Genomic DNA, 19,844 nt, shown 5'->3' on the forward strand with positions numbered 1-19,844 from the left:
TTTTTCGTCTGATCTAAAACAGCTGGGATGTAAAATAGTTATCACATTCGGACTTGGTGTGTCAGTGTTAGATCACCCTCGTGACTCCGGCTGTGTACATGTCACTAAACTAATTGTAAACATGTTTACTGTACATGGCGTTTGGTATGAAAACGGCATAAGCTTGAGAAACACAATTCACATTTCAAGTTTTGACATTTTTTTCACTCTTTAAAATTAATCACAATGTGTTACCTAAACCAGATGTCATTGATCTATCCATATTTTATGTAAAAGCATGCAAGACAAATAGATGACAAAAATACTATGTGTCTCGATACATGTATTAAATTGGTATTTGTTTAAAACTGATACCGACTTGTTTTTCAGTTTACTTAGCATAAGTACAAGAAAGTGATTTGTCATTGATTACATGGCATACTCGATATAGTTTTTTATACTTAAATGAACAAAATCTTCAAATTATTAACTCATAACTTACCGATATCAAACGTATTTTTGACAGCATCAGCTTCTGCTCGTGAATTTGGCCTCCATAGGTATGCTCCTGGTGTCGCGGTACATGCCTTCTAAAATTGAAAAAAAATATGATATATCAATTATGCAGTTTCTAAGTTTGTATATTATATTGATATACAACAATCCTCGAATCCTGCTTCATTACTCAAAAACTGTCATGGAACAAAAGTTTGTAGAAAAACATTGTGTTCATAAAAGATGTTTGAAACCATAAATCTAGCAAAGGAATACTAGGCGTATTTAATTTGATCTCAAGTATGTAATTTTGTATAAATACTACTCCTGGACGAATAACAAATATCAATAAGATAGTTAAATTAATCATTGGAAATGCACTGGTAGCATCAAACATGTCCGTAAAGGATTTCCAAGACAATATATGACTCAGACAAGTACAATGATTGACATAAGAAAGGTATAACTATTTGGGTTTTTTTTAATGGATAATTGGATGAAACCATATTTTGAATTTATTATATGCGTTGCCTGCCAATAAAAACGAAGCCTACTCTAACAAAGAGTAATTAAATCTGATACAACATAACACATACTCACCCGAGCATCAGACCATATTAGATCCGATTGAGTTCCGCTGTCGAAGTAACAATTAGAGCTAGCAGTTTGGTCATTCAACAGCCTATAGTTTGCAGGGCAATTTGTTGGAACACATTGTGCTATTCATATAAAACAAAATAAGTCTATAATTTAACTGAACAGCAACAATATAATATTAACCTGGTACATAAACAAATATTACAATGTAAAACAAACAATTGATCTAAATATATTTGGAAAAAAAAATAATTTTGGCCAATGAATCCACCCAGTTTATATACCGACTAACACAAATATTAATCTATATATATATATATAAAATTATTGTATAAACAAGAAGATAGTGCAATACATAACTTATTAATGTTCGTCACAAGTCAAAAACACTGCTTTAATTTGGTGTATTTTGGCTGCAACTGTGACCGTCAGTTTTCCTTATTAGGCAACGGTGGTGAAAAGTTTGAGAAAACGATAATTGTTTGAGACTTCAATACATGTAACGTAAGATGCAAACTAGAATATGGAAAAGTACTTTTCACAACATTCTATCATATAATAACTAACAACGTGCCCATCATGAGAAACAAATCACTAAGCTTTTCACGTCACGTAGGTTATCGATTCTTTATCAAATTAGTATATTGACTGAATGATATGCACGACTTACGATGGAGCAAGGCTTATTGTAGGCTTAGGCTTTAATGTGAGACGACACCCTTTAAAGATGTTGCTTGAGACAATTGAAAAGAACAATTTGATATTTCCTGCCCCCTTCCCTCTCCCACAATAGAAAGAAGAAAAAAGAAGAATAATACTAACATAATGATAATGGTCATGGGGGAGGCTAATGTGCCATGAAGAGTGGTAGAATTTGGATAAACATTTTGGTGGGAATGTATTTGTATTATTTTATATATAAAAGTTGAGGCGTTCATAATTAACGTTATTAAGGGGCGAACAGTTTCAATATCGACAAACTAAAAACCTGTTATTAATATTTGTATGGTTAAAGTTGAAAATGACACAGAACGCAATTTGTGATCTCCGCAAAATATAAAAAAGGTGAAGGTCCATTATCCATAAAAATACTAACTTGTTGGTACAGCGGCTTGTGGTGTTGGAACAGTCACCGACACAGTTGTTGGTACAACAGGCATTGGTGCAACACTTGTTTCAGTAGTACTCATCATTGTCATCATTACCATTGGTATTACGAGTAACGCTAAGGCTAAAAAAGGTATAGTAGGGAGTCCAAAATTTGATCCTGTGCCAACATCAGGACCATCCAAAAATGAGGTTTCTGAAAATAAGAAACAAATGTTTATGTTATGTAACGCAAAGATGAATTGATGATGTTTTGAAACTATTCTTCAGAATTTTATCTCCTTACCCTTTCTAGATACTTGGAATTACCGGTGATTTTAAGTTTTATGCGTGTTTCTTTTTTTGTTTCTTTTTAATTTTGAAAGTTTGTCTTTGTTGTATTAGTAATCAAACCTACCAGGCTTATACTTTAATACATATCATTAAAAAACAAATTGTATTAGTGTGTCGATAACTTTGTATCCTCTGCAACTTTTGTCGTCTGCGTCTCGTGTAACTTTTTGCGTTCGACGTTTATCGAATAATATCGATGCATTTACTGTTTACGTCGACTTGATATACAAAATATTTTTTTTTTATCTATTTGATATGCCGGTAACAAACAGGAAATATTGTATTAATTTTTGTACTATAAGTTAGTTGTAGCACAGAAAAAACAAGTCCCTTAACAAATGCAGTTCTAGATGGAAGAAATTGTGTATTTCACGTCCCCGTATCATTTATATATCAATTTGAAAACATATAAGATATATCTAGTCAAACAGCATCTGAAGACTCTATCTATATAGTTTTATGTCTTCTGAAATAGTTTTTTCTGTACCCTATGAATAGGTCCAAGGTTTAATAATACCCGGTAAAACAGAATTTTACATAATGCAACAGGTATACAAAGCAATTCATTGTAAGACAAAGTAGTTACTAAGATTTGTATGAAATAACCAGTTAACTTTATATTAATGGATTATAAATATACAGTATTAGGTCAATGAAAGAAAAATATAAACTTTTTTGAATGAGGTTGATAAACTAGGAAAGAGCGGGCCCTTCCCCAGTTTTGCGCCGTATACAAAAACACTAGACACTAACGTCACATTGTTTTTTTTACTACATTGATAGCTGTTTAAATCGTAACACAACAAATGTCAAACTTATTTTCATCCCTTAATGAAATCCTGATTGTAGAGAAAGTGTTCCATGATGATATTGACATTATACAAAACATAGCTATGTTACTATATTTAGGAAATAAATACAACTAGTTGCAATATAAATAATTTTACCTGAACTTTCTCTGTCATCGAGCAGAATCACATCTTGCTTCTGGTCAATTGGATTCTGTTCCAGTATAACCAGTGCTGTATAAGCACTCATATGAAGTAATGCCACAATTATTAGCAGATATAGCTGTAATAAAAATTTACATTATATAAATATTGTATACCATCAATAATTAGCAAATAAAGAAAATAGATTTAGAAAGAGTATTTAAGTTTGTAAATTGCCAATGCAAACCTTATGACTATTAAATACAAAAAAGTACGCGCTCACATTTTAATGCTCTACACGCTTACATTATCTATGCATGCAAATTGTCGCATAAAAGTGATACTCAAATTACAAAATATGTTTAAAAATTTATGGTACTTTATATTTGTAATTCATGAGTTTGAAATTAAGACGACAAATAACAATCATGGTTACCACAAAAATATTAATAACTTAATTGAACACATGTGCACATATGATGAAATATGAATTTGCAAAATACAAAATTATTGTATATGGACAATTAATGAACATTTTTACATAAAAAAACACGAAAAATGTTTAAAATTGCAGTAATAAGAGATGCTTAAATTCCTTCTTATCCCTTACTTAAATACATTGTTTCAAACATTTTAAATAATGAATTAAAAAAACACATTTAGTATTTCAAAAAAAATTAAATAAAGTATTAATCTTACCTCGTTATATTTCATCATTATTCCTTCGGGCTGATGTTTTGAATAAAACATATGGACACACTGAATGTTGATCATTTATATAGTGTGTATCAGCAAGAACACACCTTATTCATTTAAATTTGGTTTGATAATTAACCAATCGCATTGCTTTATCAATCATGCTGAATCAGTCCTTTTTTGATTGATGAATTATTTTGTCAATGTGGAAATGTTACCCTGAGTTGAAGGTATGACAAGATTAAGGACGTTCACATAGGTTAAAAAAAGGAAGAGAAAATATAAGAGGTCAGTTGTATGCTCGCTCAACACGTGTTTCCTTGATATAGACATCAGACAAACCGTCACAAATGAAAACATGGTTTATACAGAAACATTACAGGCAAAAACAAATGAAATCGAACTTTCATTTGATTTTAAGATTTCATTAGGGACTCTCCATTTTGAATTTTCCTCGGAGTTCAGTTTTTTTGTGATTCAACTTTTTTCGTAGAAAAGGACATTTTTTGGGTCTAAAATGTTTATTGTATAACAATGTAGACTTTATTCAAATATTAAAATCAACAATGAACTGTTTAATATCTAAACTATCTATAAGCTAAACAAAATCATCAAAAACATTGTCAAAACTGAGACAAATATCATCAAATTGTGAATATCTAAAAATTGGAAATTCTACAAATATTGGCTCGTATTATGAAATATACGTTCAGATATTCTCTCCAGCAAAAGTAAATGTTATTTGTCTCAAACGTATTACGTTCAATATTTTGTATTAGCATGAAGGGTTCAATATCCCCTGACTGCAAGGTATGAAATATGTGACAAGATTAAAGACGTTGACATCTAATTTAGAAAAAAGGATGAGAAAAGATAAGAGGTCAGTTGTATGCTCGCGCAGCACGTGTTTACTTGATTAAGATATCAGACAAATTGTCACAAAATGAAAACATGGCTAAAATTGAAAGACCACAGGCAAAACCATATGAAATCGAACCTATGTAGAGAAAGAACTTGATATATATTGGTTGACACAGGAAGAGAAGCGATAAGACGTCATGCCCGCGCGAACACCATGTAGTTCTTGTAGAAGATAGCAGACAAATATCAAAGCTGAAAACATATGACGCGGAATTAGGGTCATAAACAGTGTTAGACCACACGACCACTTTGGCTTCACTCATATATATGTCAGAAAAATATAAACTTTTTTTGTTTGAGGCTGAGAAACTGGGGAAGGGCGAGGTTCTACTGAATAATCATTGATGTAATTTATTCTACCTAAGAAGGCCGTTATGGCTAAAATGTATGAGAATTTGTGTTATAGGTTTTATATATATATATAGTTTTTTAACACATTGCTTCACATTTTAATTGATTTAGAAGTATTTTTCTAATACACATTTAAGATGGATATTATAGTAAATTTTATGAAACCTGTTGCTAGGCAACCAAACGTTAATATAAACACAAAATGTTCCACATTTCTTTAAGTCACTATGCATAGACTTAGTATGATGGATCGCATATGAAGTCATTTAAAGAGAGGGTGAAACACAAACATGTCCCTTAATATACCTTGTCATATCTGTTGCACCTTAAAATATATTGTATACAATATGTATGAATTAAATCTTTATTTTTGCGGAATTGCAGAAAATACCAATGCACTACATCTAATATTCATTGCAAATGGTTGTTAATTACCAAAGCTAGTTGAATATTTCTATCTATATCAGTACAGTGAATGACAATGCATTCAGATCAGGAAGAAGCAGTAACGGGAAACCAGGGCGCCAACTGAATGAGATTTCCAAAGATCAACTTCGGGTCTTTTTGGATTTAGGTTTCAGTGGATCAAATATATCCAAATTACTGCAGGTGTCACAGTCAACTGTAAAAAGAAGACTAAGGTACATTTATATACAATAGAAACAAGTCTACACTCCATTTTTATAGTCTAAGCCTGAATGACTAAAGCTTGCGGTTCTGTGTTACATCTCATTTTGGCAGAAATGTCTAAACCACAATTTAACTTCAAAATTTGTATTGTAAAAAATAACTAACGTTCAAATAAATTTAGAAGTCCTCAATAATACTTACAATGTATATATAAATGCCTCGTTCACACGTAATTCGCTAATCGCGTTCACACACTCTTCTGTTTTAATTCGAATATATTTAAATGGGCGAATTAACCAATTCGCTTCAGAAATAAGTTTACGCTAATACGACTTTAAAAAGTTAACGTCGTTAGGACAGTAAAGCGCATTTGACGCGCATTGCAATTCGAATTAGAATTGACGTTAGGATGTAACACATTCGAATGCGAATTTAGTTAATGCAAATCGAATTCGAATTACGTGTGAACTCAGCAATAGATATCATGAACTCTAATATATAGCAGTTCACGAACATGCGATCGCATTCATAGTAGTATTTATAAACCTTTTTGCATTATATTTTCGGTACTCATATGGAGTAAATGGTATATTTTTTTTAACTATTATGTTGTGGCATTAAACATTTTTTTTTTGTAACACAACTTTGATCAGTTTGATGTGATGAAAACATAACATATTAAGATATGAATGATCATACGTACCAGACAGTTACAAGATGGTCCGAGTACACAGTTATCGCCCCTTGATTTTCGTTGTCCATTTTCGTTGTCCACGAATATAGTCCCTACTGTGGACAGTGTGTTACTTGTCAATTTTTTTTATACCCCTTCCAAATTTATTTATTTATGTTTTATGTCTCAAGTAGCAAGAAGGGGGATAAAACTACACTGTAAAAAAAAATGATTCATGAATTATAATGTAAAGTAGTGATTTGGTCCAGTTGAAAAAGGTCAAAAACTAGCATTTCGGAAGCTGTCAAAAGATTTCAAGCCCCCCTTCACATAAAATTGTCCATATTTTGAGTGAGAGCTGATGAAGTTTTCTATAATTTTGATATAATTTGTGCCAAAAGTAGCACAACACACTGTAAAAATATTATGGAGAAAGCGCAGGTGGGATTTTTTTTATTTCCATTTATTGTCTAAAGGAAATGCACTACGAAATAACTGTGTACTCGGACCAGATAACCACAGTTGATAGCTTTTAAAAAAGCTAGCCATCTAAAAACTGCTGAAAGTGAAAAACCCAGAAAACTTTGTCTTAATATCACCGATCATTTATAACTTTACACAGTATGATAAAACTGTTTCACAACTATTAAACCTGAATGCTCCAATAATACAAAAAATGTTATGTATTATAAAATTACAGTTCTCACAACTTTTTCCAAAAATGATGGTCGGAGAAAATGTGTGTCTCATCTCATCCCCCATAGAGAGTTCGGATTTTTAAAGAAATTCACAATCATAAGAAAAAGAGTTATGCCGATGTTCATGTTGTTCATGTAAATCCCGGGTTGCTGTTCGATATTTTCGTAGTTTAAACAGATTGAAGATAAGTTAGTTATAAATGTGATCTCTAAGGTTTACTTGTGTCTAATTAAGAACAACTTTGATATTATCATGATTATATTAATCTACTGCTAATATGTTAATGGCGTGAAAACTATGCACATATTCTCCCAATTTTTAATTTTCAACACTATTCCAGGCTCCTCAAATTGATAGAATACTTTTTGTAACAAACAAAAATGCACATACTTGATTTAATTGAAATAGTGTCCCCGTCTTTCCACCAACAATACAATAAGGTCCACATTTAATGGTCGCACATTTTCTCTAAATTTTGAAACTGATATTACTTGAAAAACAAACAGTATTATTTATTTACTCACATGAAACAAACCGGGATGCGGTATTCAGTACGTAGGTGAAACTGGGCGATATTTATCTAAACGCACGCAAGAACACCTGTATCGTTTTAAAAGACCCAATAAATTCAAAAGTATCATTTATCAACATCTTAAGAAGCACAGTCATCCTATTAAATATTTAACAGTTCAACCTTTAGAAGTAGTAAATAAGCAGCCTGGTGAATCTCATTCCAAGTTTGTACGATCACGAAAAATAAATGAATTAAATTGGATTAAAAAATTACAGACAGTCTACCCTCTCGGTCTTAATGATAATATCATGGGAATTGGCAATATATCAAGAACCGATTCTGTTAACATTTTGGATATAGTTTCTAAAACTGTTCGTAAAAATCGTTCTCATGGACGCAGAAAAAATCGCAATCAAAGAAAATTTCGGACCAACCATACAAATATTTCGGACCTAATTTCCATTTCAAAAAACAACGGCAGACATTATCTGTTAACCAAGCTTTGTTCTTTACCTATAAATAAATTAAATAAAATTTTAGAGGATTGCAACACAATTTCATATTACAGTCCTAATTATGAAATTGTCCAAATTATAATGGCATATTGTTATTCTAAACTGTTTCCAAAAATTGATCGCCCTGAAGATCATAAAAAACATTTTATTAAAATAAAGTATGTCAATAAAGGTTTTGATTTTGTAAATATTGCCGGTATTTTTAACGACCATTCTGTTAAAGACCAAATTCCTGGATATTTTGATAATACTGAACTCCCTCTCATTTGTTATATTTACAAGAAATCTACCCGAAAATATGTGTTTAATTATAGCCAATTGTGTAAAGATGTAAATATCGATGAAAATACACCTATGTCGTGTAATTGCAGTAATTCAGAATACACCTATGGACCAATTTCCCATGTTATAACAGGAGACCTTAACATCGTTCGCGACCGAGAGTTAAAATCATTCCTCAGTAAAGGACCTAAATATCGTCCCCCGTCAACTATTAACTGGAATGAGTGTCGTAATATCATCAACGACTCACTCCGTGCCTACTGTTTGAAATGGGTAAAACGGGAAAAAGCTGACAAAAAATCTTTGGACTCTTTTTTTAATTCAGTAATGAAGATAGTTGATATTCGAATACAACATTTTAAAGAACATTTTACCCTCAACAAAAACTATAAAAACCCTATTTCGCGTATCAAAAATAAACTAACAGAACTAGCCAAGGAATTTGTTTTTGTCCCGGCTGATAAAGCTGCTAATAATATCATTATTGTTTGACGTAAATTTTATATAGAGGTTCTGCAAAAGGAAATCACGAATTCACCAACATTCCAACTGACTTCATTTTCAGAAAACGACATCTGTAACAAACATAAACTTTTAGCTACTTCTTTACAAGCAGAACCAAACACAATGAAAGTCCCAACTATGTACTGGCTTCCGAAGCTGCACAAAAAACCTTACAAATATAGATTTATTTCATCTTCTAGCCATTGTTCAACTACTAAATTGTCTGTTTTACTTACTAGTACACTTGGTACAATAAAAAACCTGATAATAAATTGTTCAAATAAGGCCTTTGAAAATAGTGGAATTAATTACTTTTGGAGTGTCAAAAACTCGTTGGAAGTACTTGATAAATTGCATGCATATATTGGTGATTTTGAATCTGTTCAAAGTTTTGATTTTTCTACCCTATATACCACTTTGCCTCATATTCTTATTAAGAAAAAATTCACATCCCTAATTAACTGGGCATTTAAAAAGTCGGAATGCGAGTACATATGTTCAAACTCTTTTAGATCATTTTTTAGTAGCAATAAACAAAAGAACTATGTCAATTGGACATGCTTTGATACTATTTATGCACTTGAATTTTTACTTGATAACATTTTTGTTCGCTTTGGAGATTCCGTATATCGTCAAGTTATTGGAATTCCAATGGGGACTAACTGTGCACCACTTATTGCGGACCTGTTTTTGTATTGTTATGAGTTACAATTTATGACTAAAATTAGCAAAGACCCATCAAAACAACATTTGATACAAAAATTTAACAATACTTTTAGATATTTGGATGATATATTGGCTCTAAATAATGACGACTTCAGTATGTATACTAAAGAAATTTATCCTGTAGAACTTACTTTAAATAAAGCTAATGATAACAATGACCACTGCCCTTTCCTCGATCTTGATATCTATATCATAAACGGGAAGCTTAATACAAAAATTTATGATAAAAGAGATGATTTTTCATTTCCTATTGTTAATTATCCATTTTTAGATGGTGACGTTCCCTTGTCACCATCTTATGGTGTTTATATATCTCAACTTGTACGATTCGCTCGTGTATGTAACAATGTATTAGATTTTAACGAGAGAAATTTATGTATTACTGAAAAATTATTACACCAGGGTTTTCGATATCACAAACTGGTCAAAACATTTACTAAATTTTATCACCGGTATAAGGAAATAATTCGTAAATATAACTCAACATGCAGACATCTTATACGTTCAGGTATTTCACATCCAAAATTTTATGGAAATATTCTTTATAAAGCACAAAAATGTCAGTATTCTCCTCAGAAACTAACAAAACCTTTAAATAGACTTATTAAAAGGGGATATAGTTACGATACTGTTGTCAGGTCATTAAAGATTGCATATTTTGGCTTTAACATTGATTCACTGATAGGGTCTTTGCATCGGAACTAAACACATTTATTTCTTAAAAAAAAACAGTTGTTGGCATGACACGGGTTATGTTCTTCTCATATATTTTATGATAGTATGATACTAAACCCCTAACGGGAGGGATTGTACCTGATATTCATATGATGAAGACATAATCTTTCAATCAGTTTAATTGAGGTCTGGAGCTGGCATGTCAGTTAACTGCTAGTAGTCTGTTGTTATTTATGTATTATTGTCATTTTATTTATTTTATTTTGTTACATCTTTTGACATCGGACTCGGACTTCTCTTAAACTGAATTTTAATGTGCGTATTGTTATTCTTTTACTTTTCTACATTGGCTAGAGGTATAGGGGGAGGGTTGAGATCTCATAAACATGTTTAACCCCGCCGCAATTTTGCGCCTGTCCCAAGTCAGGAGCCTCTGGCCTTTGTTAGTCTTGTATGATTTTAAATTTTAGTTTCTTGTGTATAATTCGGAGTTTAGTATGACGTCCATTATCACTGTACTATTATGCATATTTTAGGGGCCAGCTGAAGGACACCTACGGGTGCGGGAATTCTCGCTACATTGAAGACCCATTGGTTGCCTTCGGCTGTTGTTTGCTCTATGGTCGGATGGTTGTCGCTTTGACATATTCACCATTTCCTTTCTCAATTTTATTTAGTTCTTGATCAACAGCAGTAACAAAAAAATAATTAGACACATGTTAATGGGTCAGTTTGAATTTCCCAAGTGGTCAGTAAATCGTCAAAGGTTGAATGGTAGTACGCCTTGAGTAACCCTTGGTTTGCTTAGATGCAAGGTATGGGTTCGTCATTTAATTGGCATTTTGAAAGTTTGAACACAACAAACGCGCTACGGGTTATTATTCTCTTTACTTGGCGTCCGTCGTCGTCTATTAACTTTTACAAAAATCTTCTTCTCTGAAAACTACTGAACCAAATTTAACCAAACTTGGCCACAATCATCACTTTTATGGTATCTCGTTTTTTTTACCCCGCCTGCCCACCTAAAACCAGTATGTCTAAAAATAGAACATAGCGGAAATATTCAGTTTATGGCTAATATTTCCGAAACTAAAGCATTAAGAGCAAATCTGACATATAGGGGGGGAGGGGGGGGGGGGGGGTATTTATCAGGTTAAGATCTATCCGCCCTTAAATGTTTTCAGATGAATCTGACAACCTGTTGTTGGGTTGCTGTCCCTGAATTGGTAATTCTAAGGAAACTTTGCAGTTTTGTGTTATTATCTTGAATATTATAATAGAGAGAGATCAACGGTAAACATCGATAAAAAAGTGTGAACTACAAATAAGTCAAAATGACCAAAATTGTCAGTCGGGTGGACTTAAGGAGTTATTATTGCCTTTTAAAGTCAATTTTTAACAATTTTTCGTTAATTTTTGTAATATTTTACAAAATATTTTTCTTTGAAATTACTGAGACAAATTTAACCAAACTTAGCCATAACCATCATAAGGGCATCAAGTTTAATAACTAGACCCTGTCTTCCAACCAACATGACCAACATGACCAACATGACCAACATGGCTAAAAATAGAACTTAGTGGTTAAATACAGTTTTTGGTTTATAACTCTGGAACTGAAGCATTTAGAGCAAATCTGACGGTTGGCAAACATGTTCATTAGAATAGATTAATCTGCCCTGGAATTTTCACGATTGCTACAACCCGTTGTTGGGTTGCGGTCCCTGAGTTAGATATTTTACGGAAATTTTGCAGGTTTTTTTTGTCATTATCTTAGATATCATTATAGTATCTGATAATATCTAATATCTTATACTATTAATTATGCTTTAACCTTATTTCATATGATTTCCAAAGCATCAGTAAAAACAGGTGAGCGACACAGGCTCTTGAGAGCCTGTAATTTTTTTATTTAAAAAAAAACATAACATGTGATATATGAAGATACTAAGTGCACACTATATCAACATAAACATATCAAACTCATCTTCTTTTTACAGTTGGAGATTTGTTATACATGGTGGGATCGATGGTTTTAGTTGAAAGATTGTTTATTTAGGATGTGCCACAAAAGCCCACACATAACAAGAGTTCAACAGTGTTTGATTTATTCCTATATGCTACTCATCGCAACTTTATTCCATCCAGAGTTAGGAGTGATTACGGTACAGAAAATGTGGATGTAGCTGCTTTTATGACCAAACATAGGGGTGCTAATAGAGGCAGTATTATTCAAGGACGGAGTGTCCACAACCAGAGAATTGAAATGTTGTGGCTTGATTTATACAGAGGCTGTACTAATATTTACTATGACTTATTTGAATGTTTAGAACAGTGCAGATCATTAAAGATTGCATATTTTGGCGTTAATATTGATTCACTTATAGGGTCTTTGCATCGGAACTAAACACATTTATTATTAATAAACCAGTTGTTGGCATGACACGGGTTATGTTCTTCTCATATATGTTATGATGGTATGATACTAAACCCCTCACGGGGAGGATTGTGCCTAATATTCATATGATGAAGACATAATTTTTCAATCAGTTTAATTGAAGTCTGGAGCTGGCATGTCAGTTAACTGCTAGTAGTCTGATGTTATTTATGTATTATTGTCATTTTGTTTATTTTCTTTGGTTACATCTTCTGACATCAGACTCGGACTTCTCTTGAACTGAATTTTAATGTGCGTATTGTTATGCGTTTACTTTTCTGCATTGGCTAGAGGTATAGGGGGAGGGTTGAGATCTCACAAACATGTTTAAACCCGCCTCATTTTTGCGCCTGTCCCAAGTCAGGAGCCTCTGGCCTTTGTTAGTCTTGTATTATTTTAACTTTTAGTTTCTTGTGTACAATTTGGAGTTTAGTATGGCGTTCATTATCACTGAACTAGTATATATTTGTTTAGGGGCCAGCTGAAGGACACCTCCGGGTGCGGGAATTTTTCGTTGCATTGAAGACCTGTTGGTGACCTCCTACTGTTGTCTGCTCTGTGATCGGGTTGTTGTCTCTTTGGCACATTCCCCATTTCCATTCTCAATTTTAGAATAGTTAATTTGGAAAATGAAATCCATATGTGGGCCCTACGTTTCGTGTACCAGCCAAGAATACAGCGCTCGCTGAATTCTTTCATGGGAATGTGGAATAGCCACAAACTAAGTTCAGAAAGGGGAAAGACTCCTGACCAGCTATTCGTTCAAGGAGCACTTAGTCTGTTTCGTCATAATACTCTAGCTATCAACGAAATTTTTGGTGAGGACATGAATAATGAATATGGTGTTGTCTGGAATTGACCCATTGTACCTACAGCAGAAAGCAACAATGTAACAGTCGTCCTAACAAACAGCCCCATTTCTATGGTGGACTACTTACAGTTACAATTAGAGGTGGACCCTCTTTCAGATATTCACAATGATCATGGGATATCCCATTTTCTAAACACTGTTGATTTCGTGAATACTTGTTTTCACATTGCTAGTCAAATACGTTTTGTTTAAATATACTTTTACACTTTTTTGGTCTTAACGATAAAAGTGCTGCACAACTATCGCAATATATATATATATATATATTTATATATAAGCTTTAATTTTTTTTAACAGACGGCTGTGATTATATTATTTTTTACATGATATTTGAAATATTTTTTCTGATATTGTCATATTTCATCTCAAGAAAAAAATCTACAGAATATGTTTAATCATTTAAACTCCTGTAATGGACTGATACATGGATTCAATTTTCGATGGGAAGCGGTAATCCAGGCGAACACCACAGTCCCACGGAACCCTTTACGAATTTTCATAATGCACATAAACATCTATGAAAATTAAACGTCATTTGCACAAAAAGGGGTTTTGTTCGAGTTACCGCTTTGCCCTACTGTTCATAATAAGCATATTTTAAAGTAACTGGTTTGGATATTTTCTCTAACACCAATGACCATTAGTTTCTAAATCAACACAATGCAATAATTTAAACATAAAAGATTAAAAGGATAGTCTCTAAAGTATGTTAAACTTGCTATTGATTAGTTTTTAATGTCAGAAAAGGGCTTCACGAAATCGTCAGTCAAAATAATTCATAAACTTTTTTGATTGGCTTATTAATAGGTCGTCAACTCATTTGCATATCATTATTAATTCATAACTTCTAGTTCACTCACATGTGACCTCAAAGCGGGTTTCGTTAAATCTCCCTCGCGACATATCAGAAAACGGGAGCGATGAGAGATCAGTTTTTAATTAGATTGAAATGACGTTAGGACGTAAAACGTTCGAATGCGAATTAAACTAGTTCGAATTAGTTAATGCGAATCGAATTCGAATTACGTTTGAACTCAGCGTTAATTAGACGGTCCAAGGACACAGTTATCGTCATTTGGTTACATTTATTGTTCTTCGGTTTTCGTTGTACAAATATCGTGCATGCATAGAGTAAGGGGTTGAAATTACATGTTAAAAAAAAATTAGCGCTGAATCTTAATATTTAGTAGTGATTTTGTCAAATTAAAAAAAGGTCAAAAATAATAACGTCTGAAGCTGTCAAACTGAATTTTAGACTCCCTTAACACAGAATTGTCAATATTTTGAGTTAGAGCAGGTATAAGATTCTATAATTTTGATATCATTTAGCCGAATAGTAGTACGCTACACTGTAAAAAATCTTTTTGAGATAGAGTAGCTGCGATTTCTTTAATTTGAACTTATTGTCTTAAAGAAATGCTACTATCATCATGCCCTATGTCCTGTTAACTGTATATTTAAGACTTTTGATATTTTGGATTGTTATAAATCAACTACGAGAATTTAAGTCAAATCGGTGAACATGAGTTTGACAGCTTGTGCCCCTTTAAGTCAAATTTACCTGTCATTTGGAGAATATTTGCTCTGCATGCTTTTGTTATATAAGCCAAAAACTGCATTTTACCCCTAGGTTCTATTTTGAGTCATAGCGGCCGTCTTGGTTGATGGGAGGGATCGTTGGATATATTTTTAAAACTAGATACCCAAAGGGTGATTTGGCTAATTTCGGTTTACTGGCAATTTGGTAAAGTAGTTTAACAGGATTTTTGTAACAATTACGACGACGACGACGGACACCAAGGGATAAGTAAATATCAAGGATGTATATATAGGCATGATTGTGTTCCAATATTAATGTTTGATTTAGAGTAGCACCTCATATTGTACCAAGGACTCATCACAAAACATTTCAAAGCCTGTAAATGCCATTTCAAGGTCAGCAATGAACTGCCTACATCTTCTTATGTTTGGGTTACATGGTATTTTGATTTGATTGATACACGTGTTTGCTACAGGCAAAAATCGGTCTTTCTTCTCAAGGCGATGATTTAGATTCTCTACATGGAGAAATGCGATTGATGGTTCTGGATTCAAGCCTAGGGGTGGTGGTGATTTCAATCCAGTTGTAAAGGCAAAAATGTCCTGGAATGTTGACTTCACAGTTACATCTAAGAATTAAAAAATAACATATTACAATGCTGTTTTAGCTAAAACTGTCCGAAACTGATCTTGAGTAGAACTGTCTTAATCCCTGGGCTTATGTATACTACTAGTATTGAAACACATGTCATTCTTTCACAATAAAAAATGAGACCCAGAATGTTTGGGATCTTTCGGAAAAAATTATTGTGTGTTTGCGTTTCAAGGATGAAAACATAATGATTGATTCCCGGCTATAACCATGCGACTCCAAGGTCAATACATGTTTTATTACGCAGAAAGTTTTTTGTCCAAAGAAATGAATCTGCTCTCTTCTGGAGATATTTTGTAGAAGAACCATTAAAATGAAAAATCTTAGTGTAATTGTCATCGGTCAAACATTTAGTAAGTGTACATAAATCTTATTACCGTGCTTTGTATCCATAGTCTAAATGTTAGTGTTTTTCGTTGGTTCAGTACTGATGTTTTAAGTTCATCTATACTCAACTGATTTATCAGTTTGTTCTTGTGCTTTACATGTACTGTTAAACTATTGTACAAGTAAAAGTATTATTGTTTTCAACGCTCACAAACATGTTCAACTCTATTTGCATGCATATCTTGCATGTGCCTGTCCCAAGCTATGAGCCTTAATTTTAGTGGTTGTCGTTGGATCAATGTTTGTCGGTTTGTCGACTAATTTTTTTTTATATTTTGTAAAAACATTATATTATATTTGATTATGGCGATAATTTTTCCATTGTAATTGATTTACATTTATCACGAGTGGGCCTTAAATAACCGATTATACGGTATGGGTTTTTGTCATTGTTGAAGGCCGCATGGTTGCCCATAATTGCTTACATTCACTGCCTTTGAATCCCAGTAATGAGGCAACTATATCAAATCATCTTATTTTTATATGAGAATCTATATACCTGATTTGTTAATTCGAGTTTTCAGACCATGCATGAAATATTTGGATGTTAAATATAAGTAGCCAGGAATGATCCAATTTAAACTGGTGTTCAATCAGGGGGAAACAATTTGTATTATTTATTTTTTAGGAATATTGGGGTGGTATACAAGAAGATTTTAATATGAATCTGGTGGCCTTTTTGAAACAGCTGAAATCATAGACACCCAGTTCATTTGAACTCATTGGCAATCGAACCACATCTTCTTTATTCAATGATTAGCGACAATAAATGGAAATTTTTAACGGCATTGAACATGTTGAAGGGCTGTTATGGTCCGTGGAAAATTCACTTATTTTTCTTCATTCTTGAAGTTGTTGACTTGATATTAATTTGTTATATAGTTTTACCATGACAATTTATAGACCTAGTTACACGTAGAATTGTTTTTCAATTCAATGAAATTTTAACCGGTATCGGTGTATTGCATTCACAGAATGCTTGTTTGAACTCACTTTCAATTTCAACGAAGAAATCTTTCAACCAGCAAATTCTTTGCACCTCTAGTTTATGGTGGTTGCTCCCAATTTCGGAAAAAAATGTGTTTAAAATATGTCCGCATTGTTCTTGCTGTGATGTTCTGTTGTTTGGCAACAAGAACACTTTCCATCAAATCAGGTCTCTCTCCGATGCGTCTAGAACACCTAACTTGGAAAATCCCAGGAAAAATCTGCAAAAAAGTTCAATTTACTGAATTGGTTACATTTTGTACAGAAATGTTGAGGTATTTCTTCAAAACTCAAAATTTTCAAATTTCAGACGCTCTGTTTTTCTAATGAATTTTTTACGAGTTTTTCCTTACTTTTCAATTATTTAAAGAAAGTTATATATGATGCCATCAAGCATGATCCCCCCTTTTTTTTAACAAAGCAAACAAAAAAATTATTGCCATCGACAGCTGATATAACCTTTCAAAATGTGTTTGAAGTTATGAAATCATATAACAAACCAAATCCCAAATTTCATGAAAAATTGTTATGTTTTCCCTATAAAAAACGGTAAAGGTAGTTTTGAAAAAGACAACAATCCTTTTAAGAATTTTTAAGACTGGTGTAAACATTTTTATATTTATTTCCCGTGCCTGAGGGATATATGGACAACTGTTCATCTAAGAAATATTTGAATGTAAACAAATCTTCATCTTTCCCTATGCAATGGAAAATGGTGGCGATAGTTTAAAACAATCAAATGTTAATTTCGATATAAATCAACATGCAGTGGAATAAAAAAAAATACGTACAAGGGCGAGTTAAGAAAAACCAAATATAAGACGCGACATATTGGTCAGATTCATGTGTAAGATGTGCGAAAATATAAACTTACTCATTGTAAGCTGCTTTCATGTTCTCTATCATCACAAAGTTAAGCATTTTCTGTATAAGTTTTTCTTTATCTTGTTTATTTCTGATTGGTTTTGATATTCCCATTAACTGGTGCAGAGTTTCAGATTTTTCCAGGAGATTACACGCCTCCTCTGCTGTCTGAGCATCAGCCAGCTGTAATTTTAAAATACAAATATTTTATTGGCACAAACACAATTACAACTAGAATTGCCATTGCAAGCAATAGCGGATGTCTCCCTGGTTCCCCAATTGACACTAAACGGCAGCCATTTCGAAATTTTCCATCAGTGAATGCAGATACAGGCATGACATGTACGATTTTCAATTTTCGACGATTGTGCTGTTTCCATGGCAACGGCGGCCATTTTTAAAATTAAGTCAAAAGCTCCTTTAATTAATGCTGTTTAACATTTTGGTAAAGTTTTATTAAGTTTTGAGCATTTTGATATTTTTGCCTTGTTTCCATGGTAACGGCAGCCATTTTGGAAATTCCAAAGTTAAATGTCACATCTATATTTGCTAGTCAACCGTTCTGCATAGTTATATACATTTGTAAAGAATTTTCAAAATTTTTATATTTTTGATCAGTTCCCATGGCAACATTATATATCTGAGGATCCCTAAAACCATCCAAAACATTTATATGAGGACAGCTACAATGTGTAAAAAGCTGATGGTCAAATTTTCAAGCATACTCAAATTATCTACATAAGACTGAAATCTCATTTTTTCACTCTTTTACTGTTACCAGGGTACCAGTAGCCATCTTGGAAGTGTCAATTCTCATTGCACTTCTGGCAATGGTGGTTAACATTATTGTATAGTTCCATTACAATTGGTCCATACGATTCCGAGAATTATTTGGTATTGGTATTGTCATCTTATAAAGTTATGCCGATTATAAGATACACAGTTTTCTCTCTGTTTGAACCCGTCGATCTAGAACTTATTAATTATTGGTAATATTAATTATTTGGAAAACAAAAGGACCTGGAATGGAGTACTTTTTAATCAACAGCATTGTCCTATATTATTTATAAATAAAGTTGAATTCTTTGATTCGCTGTTCTACGTCATGCCAGCTAACAAATTGAAAACTGTACCTATACGCATTATTTGAAGTCCAGATGTTTAGTATTCGTATTGTTATCTTAGAAAGTCTTAATGATTAAAATGCTACAAAAGGGAACAGTTTGACAATGATTGAATTTAGTAGTGTCAACCCTGTGATTATGCCTCGTGTATATAGCAAAATCCTAAATACACCGGTTTGGTGGTGCGCCTGTCAGATACGGAACGTACAGATAAGGTAATGGGTAACAGGTAAATATACTATTGGTATCGGTATCGGATTCGACCCGGAACTTGTTAATTATTAATCTACACCATTGTCATATAATTATTAATCTACACCATTGTCATTAGCTATATGTAAAGTTGAATTGTTT

The 19,844-nt window shown here is 32.7% G+C and overlaps 1 protein-coding gene across 1 annotated transcript; it reads right to left on the reverse strand.

Moving 5' to 3' along the window:
* Positions 1-203: 203 nt before the first annotated feature.
* Positions 204-19,162, reverse strand: LOC143043721 (uncharacterized). The gene is made up of 8 exons (XM_076215902.1): positions 19,145-19,162; positions 18,377-18,549; positions 5,718-5,736; positions 3,459-3,582; positions 2,168-2,374; positions 1,075-1,193; positions 482-569; positions 204-208 (listed from the first exon to the last, which is right to left on the reverse strand). The coding sequence occupies exons 1-8, from the start codon at positions 19,160-19,162 to the stop codon at positions 204-206; spliced, it is 753 nt and encodes a 250-aa protein (XP_076072017.1).
* Between the last annotated feature and the right edge of the window lie 682 nt (positions 19,163-19,844).

The sequence above is a fragment of the Mytilus galloprovincialis genome, chromosome 8 (genome assembly GCF_965363235.1).
Source record: "Mytilus galloprovincialis chromosome 8, xbMytGall1.hap1.1, whole genome shotgun sequence".
Classification (NCBI taxonomy): domain Eukaryota; kingdom Metazoa; phylum Mollusca; class Bivalvia; order Mytilida; family Mytilidae; genus Mytilus; species Mytilus galloprovincialis.

Coding starts and splice junctions, on each gene's coding strand:
- LOC143043721 (XM_076215902.1), bottom strand. Junction 2,375..3,458: donor CGATGACAGAGAAAGTTCAG/GTAAAATTATTT, acceptor TCTTATTTTCAG/AAACCTCATTTTTGGATGGT. Junction 1,194..2,167: donor ACAAGCCGCTGTACCAACAA/GTTAGTATTTTT, acceptor TTATATGAATAG/CACAATGTGTTCCAACAAAT.